Source organism: Castor canadensis, chromosome 11 (genome assembly GCF_047511655.1).
Source record: "Castor canadensis chromosome 11, mCasCan1.hap1v2, whole genome shotgun sequence".
NCBI lineage: Eukaryota > Metazoa > Chordata > Mammalia > Rodentia > Castoridae > Castor > Castor canadensis.
In genome coordinates, this window is record NC_133396.1 from 131250509 (window position 1) to 131266379 (window position 15871).

The window sequence follows — 15871 nt, forward strand, 5'->3', positions numbered from 1 at the left end:
TTAATATCAGACCCCAAACTCTTAAGTTGATACAAGAAAGAGTAGGAAATACTCTGGAGTTAGTAGGTATAGGTAAGAACTTTCTCAATGAAACCCCAGCAGCACAGCAACTAAGAGATAGCATAGATAAATGGGACCTCATAAAACTAAAAAGCTTCTGTTCATCAAAAGAAATGGTCTCTAAACTGAAGAGAACACCCACAGAGTGGGAGAAAATATTTGCCAACTATACATCAGACAAAGGACTGATAACCAGAATATACAGGGAACTTAAAAAACTAAATTCTCCCAAAACTAATGAACCAATAAAGAAATGGGCAGGTGAACTAAACAGAACTTTCTCAAAAGAAGAAATTCAAATGGCCAGAAAACACATGAAAAAATGCTCACCATCTCTAGCAATAAAGGAAATGCAAATTAAAACCACACTAAGATTCCACCTCACCCCTGTTAGAATAGCCATCATCAGCAACACCACCAACAACAGGTGTTGGCGAGGATGCGGGGAAAAAGGAACCCACTTACACTGTTGGTGGGAATGTAGACTAGTACAACCACTCTGGAAAAAAATTTGGAGGCTACTTAAAAAGCTGGACATCGATCTACCATTTGATCCAGCAATACCACTCTTGGGGATATACCCAAAAGACTGTTACTCCAGAGGCACCTGCACATCCATGTTTATTGCGGCACTATTCACAATAGCCAAGTTATGGAAACAGCCAAGATGCCCCAGCACTGACGAATGGATTAAGAAAATGTGGTATCTATACACAATGGAATTTTATGCAGCCATGAAGAAGAACGAAATGTTATCATTCGCTGGTAAATGGATGGAATTGGAGAACATCATTCTGAGTGAGGTTAGCCTGGCTCAAAAGACCAAAAATCGTATGTTCTCCCTCATATGTGGACATTAGATCAAGGGCAAACACAACAAGGGGATTGGACTATGAGCACATGATAAAAGCGAGAGCACACAAGGGAGGGGTGAGGATAGGTAAGACACCTAAAAAACTAGCTAGCATTTGTTGCCCTTAACGCAGAGAAACTAAAGCAGATACCTTAAAGCAACTGAGGCCAATAGGAAAAGGAGACCAGGAACTAGAGAAAAGGTTAGATTAAAAAGAATTAACCTAGAAGGTAACACCCATGCACAGGAAATCAATGTGAGTCAATGCCCTGTATAGCTATCCTTATCTCAACCAGCAAAACCCCTTGTTCCTTCCTATTATTGCTTATACTCTCTCTACAACAAAATTAGAGATAAGGGCAAAATAGTTTCTGCTGGGTATTGAGGGGGGGAGTGGGAGGGGGTGGAGTGGGTGGTAAGGGAGGGGGTGGGGGCAGGGGGGAGAAATAAACCAAGCCTTGTATGCACATATGAATAATAAAAGAAAAATGAAAAAAAAAAAAAATAAAATAAAATATTCTCACTCAAAAAAAAAAAAAAAGAATTGTGTATCACAAAATGGGCATTAAAAATTAATGAGTGCTAAACATTGAGTGTTGGTGATTTACATCTCATTTCCTGCTGTCTTTTAAGTTAATAATTAGGAAACCAACAGAAGTTTAAAATGTTACCCCAAAAATTAGAACTTTTCTTAATATTTAGGTATTTTCATTTGACAAATATTTTTGAGAACTTCTACAATTTTAAAAGTATAATTTTTTTAAATGAATTGCTGTTAGTCTGAGACCTTGTATATGAAGTTTCAGCCTTGTAAGAATGTTTATGACAGAATTGCAAACTCTGAGAATGCCTGCAGGTAATGGAAACACTGACAGATCCTTAATTATAGGACTGCTGGGCGATGATATGCCACAGGTGTTCTGTAATAAAACAGACTGAGCTGGCTGCCTATAAATTTTGATATGGACTGTTGACAGTTAAAAGTAAATTTTCCTCTGAGGTTAAGTAAAAAGTCTTTGAAAGGAATGTGACAAGCGTTTTCTTTTTTTTTTTTTTCATTTTTCTTTTATTATTCATATGTGCATACAAGGCTTGGTTCATTTCTCCCCCCTGCCCCCACCCCCTCCCTTACCACCCACTCTGCCCCCTCCCGCTCCCCCCCCCAATACCCAGCAGAAACTATTTTGCCCTTATCTCTAATTTTGTTGTAGAGAGAGTAAGCAATAATAGGAAGGAACAAGGGGTTTTGCTGGTTGAGGTAAGGATAGCTATACAGGGAGTTGACTCACATTGATTTCCTGTGCGTGGGTGTTACCTTCTAGGTTAATTCTTTTTGATCTAACCTTTTCTCTAGTACCTGTTCCCCTTTTCCTATTGGCCTCAGTTGCTTTAAGGTATCTGCTTTAGTTTCTCTGCGTTAAGGGCAACAAATGCTAGCTAGTTTTTTAGGTGTCTTACCTATCCTCACCCCTCCCTTGTGTGCTCTCGCTTTTATCATGTGCTCATAGTCCAATCCCCTTGTTGTGTTTGCCCTTGATCTAATGTCCACATATGAGGGAGAACATACGATTTTTGGTCTTTTGAGCCAGGCTAACCTCACTCAGAATGATGTTCTCCAATTCCATCCATTTACCAGCGAATGATAACATTTCGTTCTTCTTCATGGCTGCATAAAATTCCATTGTGTATAGATACCACATTTTCTTAATCCATTCGTCAGTACAAGCGTTTTCTTTATTTGGGTTTAAACATTGTTATTCTTGATAGTGTTACAAGAATAACAGTTTTTCTAGTTTAACTTTTTCCTTTCACTCTTAAATAGAAAAAACTGTAATATTTGATAATTGATATTTCCTTTTTCCTCTTATTAATCATATTTCCATGGGGTTCTTTTTGGGAAGGAGTTCACAGTGGGAAATTTATATTTGAAACATTTAGGCTTCTATTCATAGAATACTTTTGCTTAACAATCTTCTCAACAAATAGCGTGTTTCTCTTGAGTGGTCAAGAGTAGTAGAAAGTTTTGTTAGAAAAAATACCGAAGGACCCATTATATCTAGATCTAGATCATTGCTCAAGGAGACTGGTTGATCAGAGGAGTTGAACTTGGACTTTAGAAACTTGGTACATGGATGCCAAGTGAAAGTAGGCTGCTTTTTCCAGTAGCAGAGTAGCCAAGCCATTAGAGAGAGGAATAGCTAGTCAGCCAGTCACATCCAATGGGGACACTAGAGGCTGAAGTTTGAAAAGACTGCAAAAAGAGCAATCAGAGGTAGAGTTACTTCCTCCATTTGTGCTGCTGCTACACCTCAGCCATACTTTGCTCACTGTATCGCAAATATTTACTTAGATGGGTTTTTCCCCTAGATCATTTCCCTGTTTAAAATCCTTCCCCTACCCTATCTCCAAAGTAACCAGAGGACAAAGGGCTGGAAGCATGGCTCAAGAAGTAGAGCACCTGCCTAGCAAGCACGAATTCCTTAGTTCAAACCCCAGTACCACCAAAAAGAAAAGAAAGGAAAGGAAAGGAAAGGCAGGGCAGGAAAGGAAAGGAAAAGAAAAAGGAAAGGAAAGGAAAGGGAAATGGAAGGAAAGGATCTTTCCCTTGGATAATTCACTCAGGACAAATTCCAAGCTTCCTTAACTAGTTTCGAGGTTCTCCTTGTTTACCCCTGTACACCTCCCAGCCTCACCTGAGCCTCATTTGGTCCTTTGCGTGTATAATACTTTTGTTTAACACCAACTATTCCCATATCCTATGCCTGTGTCTGAGACATTACCCCTGCTTTCCAAGCCTGCCCCTGTTTAACTAACTCCTGCTTATCCTTTAGGGTCACACCACACTGCTCCAGGAGACCCTCCCAGTTCCTTGGGCCAGGCCAGCTTCTCCAGGGTCTACCATAGCATTTTGCCCTCATAACAGTCATCTCTTTCTTATAGTTACCTGCCTGGCTTCCCTCTTTTGCTTTGGACTTTAAGCTCAGTGAAGCCAGAAGCCACGTTTGCCATGTTTCAACGTAGAATCCAAAGTCTAAATAGAGCACAGCAAACATTCTGCTTAATTAACTCTATGCTTGGAAGCACACCTGCAGATGGTGACACCCCTGCCCAGGGACCCACGGGAATCAGGCCTTGATGAGAAGCATCCACTTGTATGTCCATTTTCTTTAGAGGATTTAAAAATAAGCATTTTTTTTTTTTGAGAGAGAGTCTTGCTATGTAGTTCAGGCTGTCCTTGAATTCATCATCCTCCTGCCTCAGCCTTCTAAGTGCTGCAATTACAGACCTGTGCCAGCTCACCCAGCTTAAAAATAAACATTCTTAATAAAACTATTCCATGTGGTGTATAACTACTAATCTTAGGGTTTTTCTTTTTCTCAGGAGCAGATGTCTGATGAAAAATAGGAGAATTTCTGGTTGTTTACATGACATACAAGTCCACCCAATTCAGAATTTGCACTCTTCAGATTCATCAGGTATTTTTTTCATCTAATTTTTGATATAATGAGAAAAGCACTAATTCCTGACTGTACCATTACCTTTTCATGTCCTTATGCAAATCATTCCATTTCCTAGGAGCTTCTGTTTCCCTTGTAAAATGAAGAGGTCGGTTGGATAGCCTAAAATTCTACTTCTACAATTTTTTTTTGGTACTGGAGCTTGAACTCAGGGCCTGGCACTTGCTAGGCAGGCGCTCTACTACTTGAGCCACTCCTCCGGCCCTACAGTTCTTTAATCTGATTTATTCTAAAGCCTTGCAGTAAAGTACAAGTAGAGTGGCTAATTCAAATGTGCAAGGTCTATAAATTCAGAAATAAGAATCTTATTCATCTGTAAATTAAAAAAAGAAAGCAAAGAATAGCTGATTATGTGTTTTGTAGTACAGTTTGTGTGCAGAGGAGAAGAAAAGATCTATACATAGGCGCTTATAAGTAAGATGGCTCTGGAGGACTACCCCATAACCCGAAGTGCTGGTTGACCATGGGAGTGTGGGACAGGCACAGAACAGGAAAGGAGGCTTCCTTTTCACTGCATACTCTCATTCCTTCTTTCTGATTTTTGTATAATAATCCATATATTATCGATCCAAAAAAAATTTTTTGCCAGTGGCTGGAGCTTGAGCCCAGGCTTTACACATGCTAGGCAAATGCTGTACCACTGAACTGTGTGCACAGTCCCCCAAATAATTGCCCTAGTTGAAGAGAGTTTTAGGGGCTGGAGCTATCGCTCACTGGTAGAGCATTTACCTTGCATGAACAAGGCCCTGGGTTCAATCCTAAAGAAAAGAAATATTTAAAGAGAAGTTATAGGAATTACTCTTCTGAATAATATTTTATACAAATATTCATTATAATGTCAATTTATCTGTGAATCTGTATGTGTAACTACCTGTAATAATTAAAATTTTAAAACTACTTCTAGCTGGTGTGGTGGTACATGTCTATAATCCCAGCTGCTTGGGAAGCTGTGGTGGGAGCATCACTTGAGCACAGGAGTTCAGGGCCAGCCTGGGTATCACAGTGAGACCCCATCTCAAAAAAACAAAACAAAAACTTACTATCAGCTAACAACAGACTACTACACAATAATTAAAAAAAAAAAGTGATTCACAACAACCTGAGTGAATCCTCAGGACATAATGTTTAGTGAAAGAAGCCAGATAAAAAAGAATATATACTATATAATCCCATTTATATGAAGTTTAGGACAAGGCAGAACTAGTCTATTGTGACACAAGCCACGGTAGTTCAGAACAGAAAAGTAGTTATGTTACATAAGTTGGGGGAAGTATTTGTTTAAAAGGTTTTTTTGGAGGGTCTTGCTATGGAGTGAAGACTGGCCTAGAACTCAGCGTGAAACTCAGGCTGGCCTGGAACTCTGCCTCAGCCTCCTCAGTGCTGGATTTACAGCTGGTTGTGAGGTTTTAACTGGGTAGAGGAAACCTGTTGGGAGATGGTGGAAATGTTGTGTATGTTGATCTAAAAGGGCATTGCATAGACATATACATGTGTAATAACCAACAAACTACACAAAGATATGTGCACTTATACCTTAGTAAATAAAAAGTTTAAAAAGTATTATGTAAATAAAGATCCTAATGGAATGTGAGTAGGAATAAGAGCAATTATATTGCATTTTGACTTTAAAAACAATTAGGGTTTCTTTTTTTATCATAGAAATAATTTTTAGGGAGATAATTATGATATTATTTAATCTAACATAGATAGTAAATATGCTGTAGACTTTTTTATTTGCCATCAAAATAAAAAGATGCATATCTGGTAATAGCTTATTTATTCAGTGTTAGTTGAAAGTCAGATATTTTTACAAAAGTAATTTTAAGGCTAAGTCAGGCTTATTTGAAGTTTTCAGAGAGAGGAATGGAGCCAGGCTTGATGGCACATATCTGTAATCCCAGCAGTTAGGAGGGTGAGGCAGGAGGATTATGAGTTTGAGCCTGCGGCTAAATATTGCCCTGTCAATACCAACAGAGAGACAGAAAGAGCAACATTAAGAAGGAGAGAGGCCGGGTGCCAGCGATTCATATCTGTAATTCTAGCGACTTAGGAGGCAGAGATCAGGAGGATTGTGGTTTGAAGCCAGCCCTGGAGAATAGTTCTTGAGACCCTATGTTGAACAAACCCAACACAAAAAAGAGATGATTGAGTGGCTCAAGTGGTAAAGCACCTTGCCAGAAAGCATGAGGCCCTGAGTTCGAGCTGAGCAATTATCTTCTCAGATTTTCTTCAGGTCTTTCTAAAGTGTTGACGTTGAATTTAGAACACATGAATACAATTATCTTGTATCCTTGGTGGCTGTAAGCAGTCATCATCAACATGGTAATACTGACTTACTCTTATCCTGCAGCTTTCAGTTTGGTGGCTTTGCTTTTTTCTCTTCCCAAATCAAACTTACATGTTAGCACTCCAGGATAAAGTTACTTCCAGTGGGTCTAAATGAGCTCTTTCAAGCCTTCCCTTACTTCTGGTTTAGACTGTGCTTAGAAAATTACACTTTCTGGAAAGCTGTCTCCAGAGATGTGCTGTATTAACTTCAGATAGTCATTTGGCTCTGATCTGTCTTGATTGTAGTATACCTCAGGAAGGAACTGTTACAAAGTAGAGGTGCTAAGACATCCCCTTTTATGTAGCTTATTGTTGCCTGTTCTTCTAGTTTATGAATTAATAAATTTCTAGTGTCACTTTATATAATTGCCATTATTTCTCCAGTTTATACTTCAGGTGTTAGGAAAAGTTAATCCTTAGCAAAAAGTAAATAAAGAAGATGAAACCAATGGGTACATGGGATGTTTGTGTGTTCTCTTGGTAGAGGAGCCACTAAACATATGGACTGCCATACTGAGAGGTTAATTAATCCTTTCATGGACTTGTTTTTTCACTTTGGCATATGGAAATAAGAATGTATGGAAATAAGAATAACCTACTGTGAATTTATTGGCCAAAGATTCTATATTGTGTCTACATTAATGCATTAGTTTGAAAGTACTGTAAGATGGCTGTTTCTGTTCATTTAGGCTTAATGGAGAAGTCAAGCACCATTTACCCAAATGCAGCAGAATCATTTCTTCCTGGAATTTTCAAAGAATTGATTAGTTCATCAATAGATTTTCTTGGACAGAGTTATGATGAAGAAAAAACTATAGCAGATAGCCTGATGGATAATCTTCTTAAAATGTATAATGGGCTAGTTGCCATTTCCAAGGCTCATGAAGAACAAGATGAAGAAAGTCAAGACAACTGTAAGCATTCCCACTGCTTTTACTACCTCACATTATTATTGTTTTCTGCAAGTTACATTGTGGTTTGAGTGATTATTTGACACATCTGGCAGACATCTTTCGACTCTGCTAAGATGTTTTAATGGTGATCATATGGGAACTCTTTTATTTGGAGATCATTTCTTCCAATAATTTTCCTTCTTCTTTCAAAGTGTTCTCTTCTGATCGAGCAACCCAGTCCCTTACGATCCAGATTGCTTGTGCTTTTGAGCAGCTCGTGGTTTTAATCAAACACTGGCTGAGTGATTTTCTACCTTGTGCCAACATAGCAAGACTTGAAGATGAATTGAAACAGGAAGTTAAAAAACTGGGAGGCTACTTGCAGTTATTTTTGCAGGTAAACTGATTTCTTATTATTTGAAGATTCATTTGTTCTGGAAGTATCTATTAATTTCCACTACCTGCATCTTCCCCAAAATAAGATTTGTAGGATTTTCAGAAGTGTTTCTGTTTTGAAGTCCTAAGACTATGGATGTAATTGATTACATGGCTCTCTATGTAAAAGTCATCCTAAGTGATTTTACAGATTATTGATATTAACTCATAGGGCTAGAGGTGTGACTTAAGTGGTAGAGCATGTGTCCAATAAATGCAAAGACCTGAGTTCAAACCCCAGCCCCAGCACTGATGAAAAAAGAACTAAAAAAATGTTGGAGCTACTCAGATATTAAGTTACTTAGTGCTCAGAGCAATCCCAAAATGGGTACTGCTATTACCATTTTATAGGTGAGGAAATGGGCTCATCCTGTTCGGTGTTACATAACTAATAGGGATAGAGAGGGATATGACCCCTGGCAGTCTTGGACCCAGAGTTCATTTACCATTATGCTATGCAAGCTTCAATAAGGACACTGGGAAGAGAGATAAAGTCTTGTTCTGTCTGTGAATTGGGTTTTAGCTCACACTGAATTAGTCGCAAGCCTGCTGACATGGAAGCAAGGAAAGTAATTTTAATTCCTGCTTACCTTGTATCAGGAAAGATTAGGTTTAGCTGTGAGGAAGAAGCAAAATAAAAGTTTACTTTCATGTAAAATCTGGAGGAAGACATGGAGGCTCTGTTCCGCAAAGCCAGAAGGATCAGTTCCTGCCTGCCCTCCCATCTGCTGTGCCCAAAAAGTAGATCTTACTTTCGTGGTCTGCCATGATGGAGCTCTAGCTAAGTCAGTGCATCAGGGTAAAAGCAGTGCAAAGAAGGAAAGCCAGTTTGCCTTCTTTTAAAGGAAGTTTCTGGAAATCACCATATGTTATGTCCACTTACATTTTTGGCCAAAACTTTATCATCTGACTACATCTAACTGCAAGTATCATAAAGAAACGTACTTTCTACTCTGGACACCTGTGTGCCAAGATGAAAACTGGGGCTTCCTATTACTGTGGAAGAGATAAGGGTTTGGTTTTAGAGAATGCCTAGTCACTGCTGGGTCAGAGAGCTCTTCTCTACATGAATTTCCTGAGCCCAGTATGATGTCACATGACAGTTAATTCCAGTGACTCGGGAGGCAGAGGCCGGAGGATCCTGAGTTCTAGGCCAGCTTGGGAAAAGGTGGTGAGACCCTGTCTAAAAAAAGGGAGCAAGGGCATAATTCAACTGGTAGAACTCTTATCTAGCCACACTCCAGGCCCTAGGTTCAATCCCCAGTGCCACAAAAGAAGAAAAAAGGAATTTCTTGAGTAAATGAGGAGAGAAGATATGAGAATAAAGTACCAAGAAAAGACTTTCTACACTATTGAAGTAGAATTTTTTTGTTGAGACAAGTACTTCCTGAATAGACAGATTACTGGCTCTGGCTGGGATTTGGAAATCTTTATTTAGTAGTCAGATGTAATAGTAAAATTTGTATCAGATGTCTAGTCTTTTTTTTTTTTTTGGTGGGACTGGGGTTTGAACGCAGGACTTCATGCTTGCAAAGCAGGCACTCTTTTGCTTGCTCCATGCCTCCCTGATGTTTAGTCTTAATGTCAGTTGTTCTCCCCTAAGAGGTCTTTCTGGGTCTCCCCAAGACTTGGTCAGGCATCTCTCTTATTTGCTTTTCTGTTAACCCTATACATTACTCATTATGCTCTCTCTCTGTGTGTATGTGTGTGTGTGTGTGTGTGTGTGTGTGTGTGTAAGTGTGTGTGTGTGTAATAGATGCTTAGGTGATTTTCAGATAAATAATGTTATAAGAAAGTAGCTACCAGAGTAATTGGTGGGTAGCTTCTTTCCTTCTTTTCATTTCCTGGGAAGAAAACTTGAACTTGATTACAGGTTTTAATCTACAGTCTTATCGGAAATATTTCATGTAAGGACTCAAAGATGGAGAGACCAGGTGACTTGGAGGAGAATTTAGGTTGTGGTCAGGAGAGACTTGTGTGAAGATGGTGAAACGAGTGTTAGTGACTACGCTTTCTAGTTAAGTGCGGCTTGAGAACCCTTACTTTGTAGCAGTCCAATTAGCATCTTCCAGAAAGCAGGGCAAGAAAAGTGTTCAGAAAGCCACTGCAGTGGGCAGGGAACAGAAAGAAGAAATGCTTGAGGAGCGTTCTTCTGTCTTTGGGACATGTGCATAGGGGAAGCCTTTTCCTTTTCTCTTCCCCTTCCCCACCCCTCTCCTTTTCCTTTACCCTCCCCTCTCCGAGGACAAAAAATATGTTTATTAACTGTCTGTTGGTTGGTTATCAGGATAAGAAAAGTTCCTTTTTTTTGCATTCACTGAATCAATTCTGTCTTGTATCTAGTTAATTCATACTTGTCTGTATTCTCCTGATGGTGTGTAAGCTCTTAGGGTAGAGACTATAAGACTACACCTTATTCAAATTATCACCTTAATAGCTGTAGGGCTACATATTGTCTGGTTCTGACAGATGTTTATTAAGAGTGATCACTACCAGTGAATGCAGAATTTATTTTTTCATACAGTTTACCTTTTCTTTTTTCAGAGGTGGGGTCAGTAGGTGCATGCTAAGCATGTACTTTTCAACCCCAGTCCCTGCCTTGTCTTTACTTGTTACCCCTTTATAATTTCATATACCTGCTTCACTGCTCTGTTTTTATCTTTTTATTTATTTATTTATTTTTATTCATATGTGCATACAACGTTTGGGTCATTTCTCCACCCTTCCTATGCCCTTCCTTACCCCCCACCCCCTCTCGCTATCCGGCAGAAACTATTTTGCCCTTATCTCTAATTTTGTTGAAGAGAGAGTATAAGCAATAATAGGAAGAAACAAGGGTTTTTGCTGGTTGAGATAAGGATAGCTATACAGGGAGTTGACTCACATTAATTTCCTGTGCATGTGTGTTACCTTCTAGGTTAATTCTTTTTGATCTAACCTTTTCTCTAGTTCCTGGTCCCCTTTTCCTATTGGCCTCAGTTGCTTTTAAGGTATCTGCTTTAGTTTCTCTGCGTTAAGAGCAACAAATGCTAGCTAATTTTTTAGGTGTCTTACCTATCCTCACCCCTCCCTTATGTGCTCTCTCTTTATCATGTGATCAAAGTCCAATCCCCTTGTTGTGTTTGCCCTTGATCTAATGTCCGCATGTGAGGGAGAACATATGATTTTTGGTCTTTTGGACCAGGCTAACCTCATTCAGAATGATGTTCTCCAATTCCATCCATTTACAAGCAAATGATAACATTTTGTTCTTCTTCATGGCTGCATAAAATTCCATTGTGTAAAGATACCACATTTTCTTGATCCATTCGTCAGTAGTGGGGCATCTTGGCTGTTTCCATAACTTGGCTATTGTGAATGGTGCCACAATAAACATGGGTGTGCAGGTGCCTCTAGAGTAACCTGTGTTACAGTCTTTTGGGTATATCCCCAAGAGTGGTATTGCTGGATCATATGGTAGATCAATGTTTAGCTTTTTAAGCCTCCAAATTTTTTTCCAGAGTGGTTGTAGTAGTTTACATTCCCACCAACAGTGTACGAGGGTTCCTTTTTCCCCATATCCTTGCCAACACCTGTTGTTGTTGGTGTTACTACTGATGGCTATTCTAACAGGGGTGAGGTGGAATCTTAGTGTGGTTTTAATTTGCATTTCCTTTATTGCTAGAGATGGTGAGCATTTTTTCATGTGTTTTTTTGGCCATTTGAATTTCTTCTTTTGAGAAAGTTCAGTTTAGTTCACTTGCCCATTTCTTTATTGGTTCATTAATTTTAGGAGAATTTAGTTTTTAAGTTCCCTATATATTCTGGTTATCAGTTCTTTGTCTGATGTGTAGCTGGCAAATATTTTCTCCCACTCTGTGGGTGTTCTCTTCAGTTTAGAGACCATTTCTTTTGTTGAGCAGAAGCTTTTTAGTTTTATGAAGTACCATTTATCTATGCTATCTCTAACTTGTTGTGCTGCTGGGGTTCCATTGAGAAAGTTCTTAACTATATCTACTAATTCCAGAGTATTTCCTACTCTTTCCTGTACCAACTTTAGAGTTTGGGGTCTGATATTAAGATCCTTGATCCATTTTGAGTTAATATTGGTATAGGGTGATATACATGGATCTAGTTTCAGTTTTTTGCAGACTGCTATCCAGTTTTCCCAGCAGTTTTTGTTGAAGAGGCTGTCTTTTCTCCATCGTATATTTTTAGCGTCTTTGTCAAAGACAAATTGGTTATAGTTGTGTGGCTTCATATCTGGGTCCTCTGTTCTGTTCCACTGGTCTTCATGTCTGTTTTTGTGCCAGTACCATGCTGTTTTTATTGTTATTGCTTTGTAATATAGTTTGGAGTCAGGTATCGTGATACCTCCTGCATTGTTCTTTTGACTGAGTATTGCCTTCGCTATTCATGGCCTCTTGTGTTTCCATATAAATTTAACGGTAGATTTTTCAATCTCTTTAATGAATGTCACTGGAATTTTGATGGGAATTGCATTAAACATGTAGATTACTTTTGGGAGTATAGCCATTTTTACTATGTTGATTCTACCAATCCATGAGCATGGGAGATCTCTCCACTTTCTATAGTCTTCCTCAATCTCTTTCTTCAGAAGTTTATAGTTTTCCTTGTAGAGGTTGTTCACATCCTTTGTTAGGTTTACACCTAGGTATTTGATTTTTTTTTTGAGGCTATTGTAAATGGAATTGTTTTCATATATTCTTTCTCAGTTTGTTCATTATTAGTGTATAGAAATGCTAATGATTTTTCTATGTTGATTTTATATCCTGCTACCTTGATGTAGCTATTGATGATGTCTAGAAGCTTCTGAGTAGAGTTTTTTTGGGTCTTTAAGGTATAGGATCATATCATCTGCAAATAGGGATATTTTGACAGTTTCTTTACCTATTTGTATTCCTTTTATTCCTTCTTCTTGCCTAATTGCTCTGGCTAGGAATTCCAGTACTATGTTGAATAGGAGTGGAGATAGTGGGCATCCTTGTCTGGTTCCTGATTTTAGAGGGAATGGTTTCAGTTTTTCTCTGTTAAGTATAATGCTGGCTGTAGGTTTGTCATATATAGCTTTTATAATGTTTAGGTTCTTTCCTTCTATTCCTAGTTTTCTTAGAGCCCTTATCATGAAATGGTGTTGGATCTTATCAAAGGCTTTTTCTGCATCTATTGAGATGATCAAGTGGTTTTTGTATTTGCTTCTGTTAATGTGGTTTATTACGTTTATTGATTTTCGTATGTTGAACCACCCCTGCATTCCTGGGATGAAGCCTACTTGGTCGTGGTGAATGATCTTTTTGATGTGTTGTTGAATTCGATTTGCCATTATTTTATTGAGGATTTTTGCATCAATGTTCATTAAGGAGATTGGCCTATAGTTCTCCTTTTTGGAGGTGTCTTTGCCTGGTTTTGGGATAAGTGTAATACTGGCTTCATAAAATGTGTTAGGCAGTTTTCCTTCCCTTTCTATCTTGTGGAACAGTTTAAGGAGAGTTGGTGTCAGTTCTTCTTTAAAGGTCTGATAGAATTCAGCAGAGAATCCATCAGGTCCTGGACTTTTCTTTTTGGGGAGACTCTTAATTGCTGCTTCACTTTCATTTTGTGTTATGGATCTATTCAGGTGATTAATTTCCTCTTGGTTCAGTTTTGAATGATCATATGTATCTAGAAATCTGTCCATTTCTTTGAGATTTTCGAATTTATTTGAATATAGGTTCTCAAAGTAGTCTCCTGAACTTCCATGGTGTTTGTTGTTATCTTCCCTTTTGTATTCCTGATTCTACTAATTTGGGTTTTTTCTCTTCTCATTTTAGTCAGGTTTGCTAGGGGTCTGTCGATCTTGTTTATTTTTTCAAAGAACCAACTTTTTGTTTCATTAATTCTTTGTATGGTATTTTTGGTTTCTATTTCATTGATTTCAGCTCTTATTTTTATTATTTCTCTCCTTCTATTTGTTTGGGGATTTGCTTGTTGTTTTTCTAGGAGTTTGAGATGTATCACTAGGTCATTGATTTGGGATCTTTCAGTCTTTTTAATATATGCACTCATGGCTATAAACTTTCCTCTCAGGACTGCCTTTGCTGTGTCCCAGTAGGTTCCGGTAGGTTGTGTTTTCATTTTCATTGACTTCCAGGAACTTTATAATTTCCTCTTTGATTTCATCAATGACCCATTGTTCATTAAGCAATGAGTTATTCAGTTTCCAGCTGTTTGCATGTTTTTTGTCTTTACTTTTGTTGTTGAGTTCTAGTTTTATTGCATTGTGAGATTTGCTTTGTGCCCTAGTATATGATCTGTTTTGGAGAAGGTTCCATGGGCTGCTGAGAAGAATGTATATTGTGTAGAAGTTGGATGAAATGTTCTGTAGACATCAAGTAGGTCCATTTGATCTATTGTGTATTTTAGATCTAGGATTTCTTTATTGATTTTTTGTTTGGATGACCTATCTATTGATGATAATGGGGTGTTAAAGTCTCCCACAACCACTGTGTTGGAGTTAATATATGCTTTTAGGTCCTTCAGGGTATGTTTGATGAAATTGGGTGCGTTGGGTGCATATAGGTTGATAATTGTTATTTTCTTGTGGTGTATTTCCCCTTTTATTAGTATGAGTGTCCTTCTTTATCTCATTTGATCAATGTAGGTTTGAAGTCTACTTTGTCAGAGATAAATATTGCTACTCCTGCCTGTTTTCGGGGGCCATTGGCTTGGTAAATCTTCTTCCAGCCTTTCATCCTAAGCCTATGCTTATTTCTGTCGGTGAGATAGGTCTCCTGTAAGCAACAAATTGTTGGATCTTCATTTTGAATCCATTTCGTCAAGCAGTGCCTTTTGATGGGGGAATTAAGTCCGTTAACATTAAGTGTCAGTACTGATAGGTATGTGGTGATTCCTGTCATTTAGTTGTCTTAGTTGTTTGAAGGTTTGAGTGTGTGTATCTAAGTTGAGGTTACTCTCTACTTTCTTGCTTTTCTTTTCCTGTAGTTTGGTGCTGCCTGTCCTTTCATGGTTATGTTGGGTTTCACTTTCTGTGTGCAGAATCCCTTGAAGAATCTTTTGTAGTGGTGGCTTTGTGGTCACATATTGTTTTAGTTTCTGCTTATCATGGAAGACTTTTATTACTTCATCTATTTTGAATGATAGTTTTGCTGGGTAGAGTATCCTGAGGTTGAAGTTATTTTCATTCAGAGCCCAGAAGATCTCTCCCCAAGCTCTTCTTGCTTTTAATGTTTCTGTTGAGAAGTCTGCTGTGATTTTGATGGGTTTACCTTTCTATGTTATTTGTTTTTTCTCTTACAGCCTTCAGTATTCTTTCTTGGGTCTCTGTATTTGTTTTTTAATGATAATATTCTGTGGAGCAGATCTATTTTTATCTGATCTGTTTGGTGTTCTGGAGGCCCCTTGCATCTGTATGGGAATAGATTTCTCTAGATTTGGGAAATTTGCTGTTATTATTTTGTTGAATATATTACACATTCCCTTCGCTTGTACCTCTTCTCCTTCTTCGAGCCCATGATTCTCAGGTTTGGTCTTTTGATGGAGTCAGTGAGTTCTTGCATTTTCTTTTCACAGGTCTTGAGTTGTTTAATTAATAATTCTTCAGTTTTTCCTTTAATTACCATTTCATCTTCAAGTTCAGAGATTCTGTCTTCTGTTTGTTCTGTTCTGCTGGATTGGCCTTCCGTTTTGTTTTGCAGTTCTGTTTCGTTCTTTTTTCTGAGGTTTTCCATATCCTGAGTTGTTTCCTCTTTAATGTTGTCTATTTTTGTCCTGAGTTCATTTATCTC

The 15871-nt window shown here is 38.3% G+C and overlaps 1 protein-coding gene across 1 annotated transcript in view; it reads left to right on the forward strand.

Moving 5' to 3' along the window:
- Positions 1-15871, forward strand: part of Kif14 (kinesin family member 14) — a 66541-nt gene that overhangs the window by 40516 nt on the left and 10154 nt on the right. Inside the window, 3 exon segments of the mRNA XM_074048686.1 lie at positions 4295-4389; positions 7449-7673; positions 7865-8049. Coding sequence (XP_073904787.1) covers positions 4295-4389; positions 7449-7673; positions 7865-8049 — 505 coding nt within the window.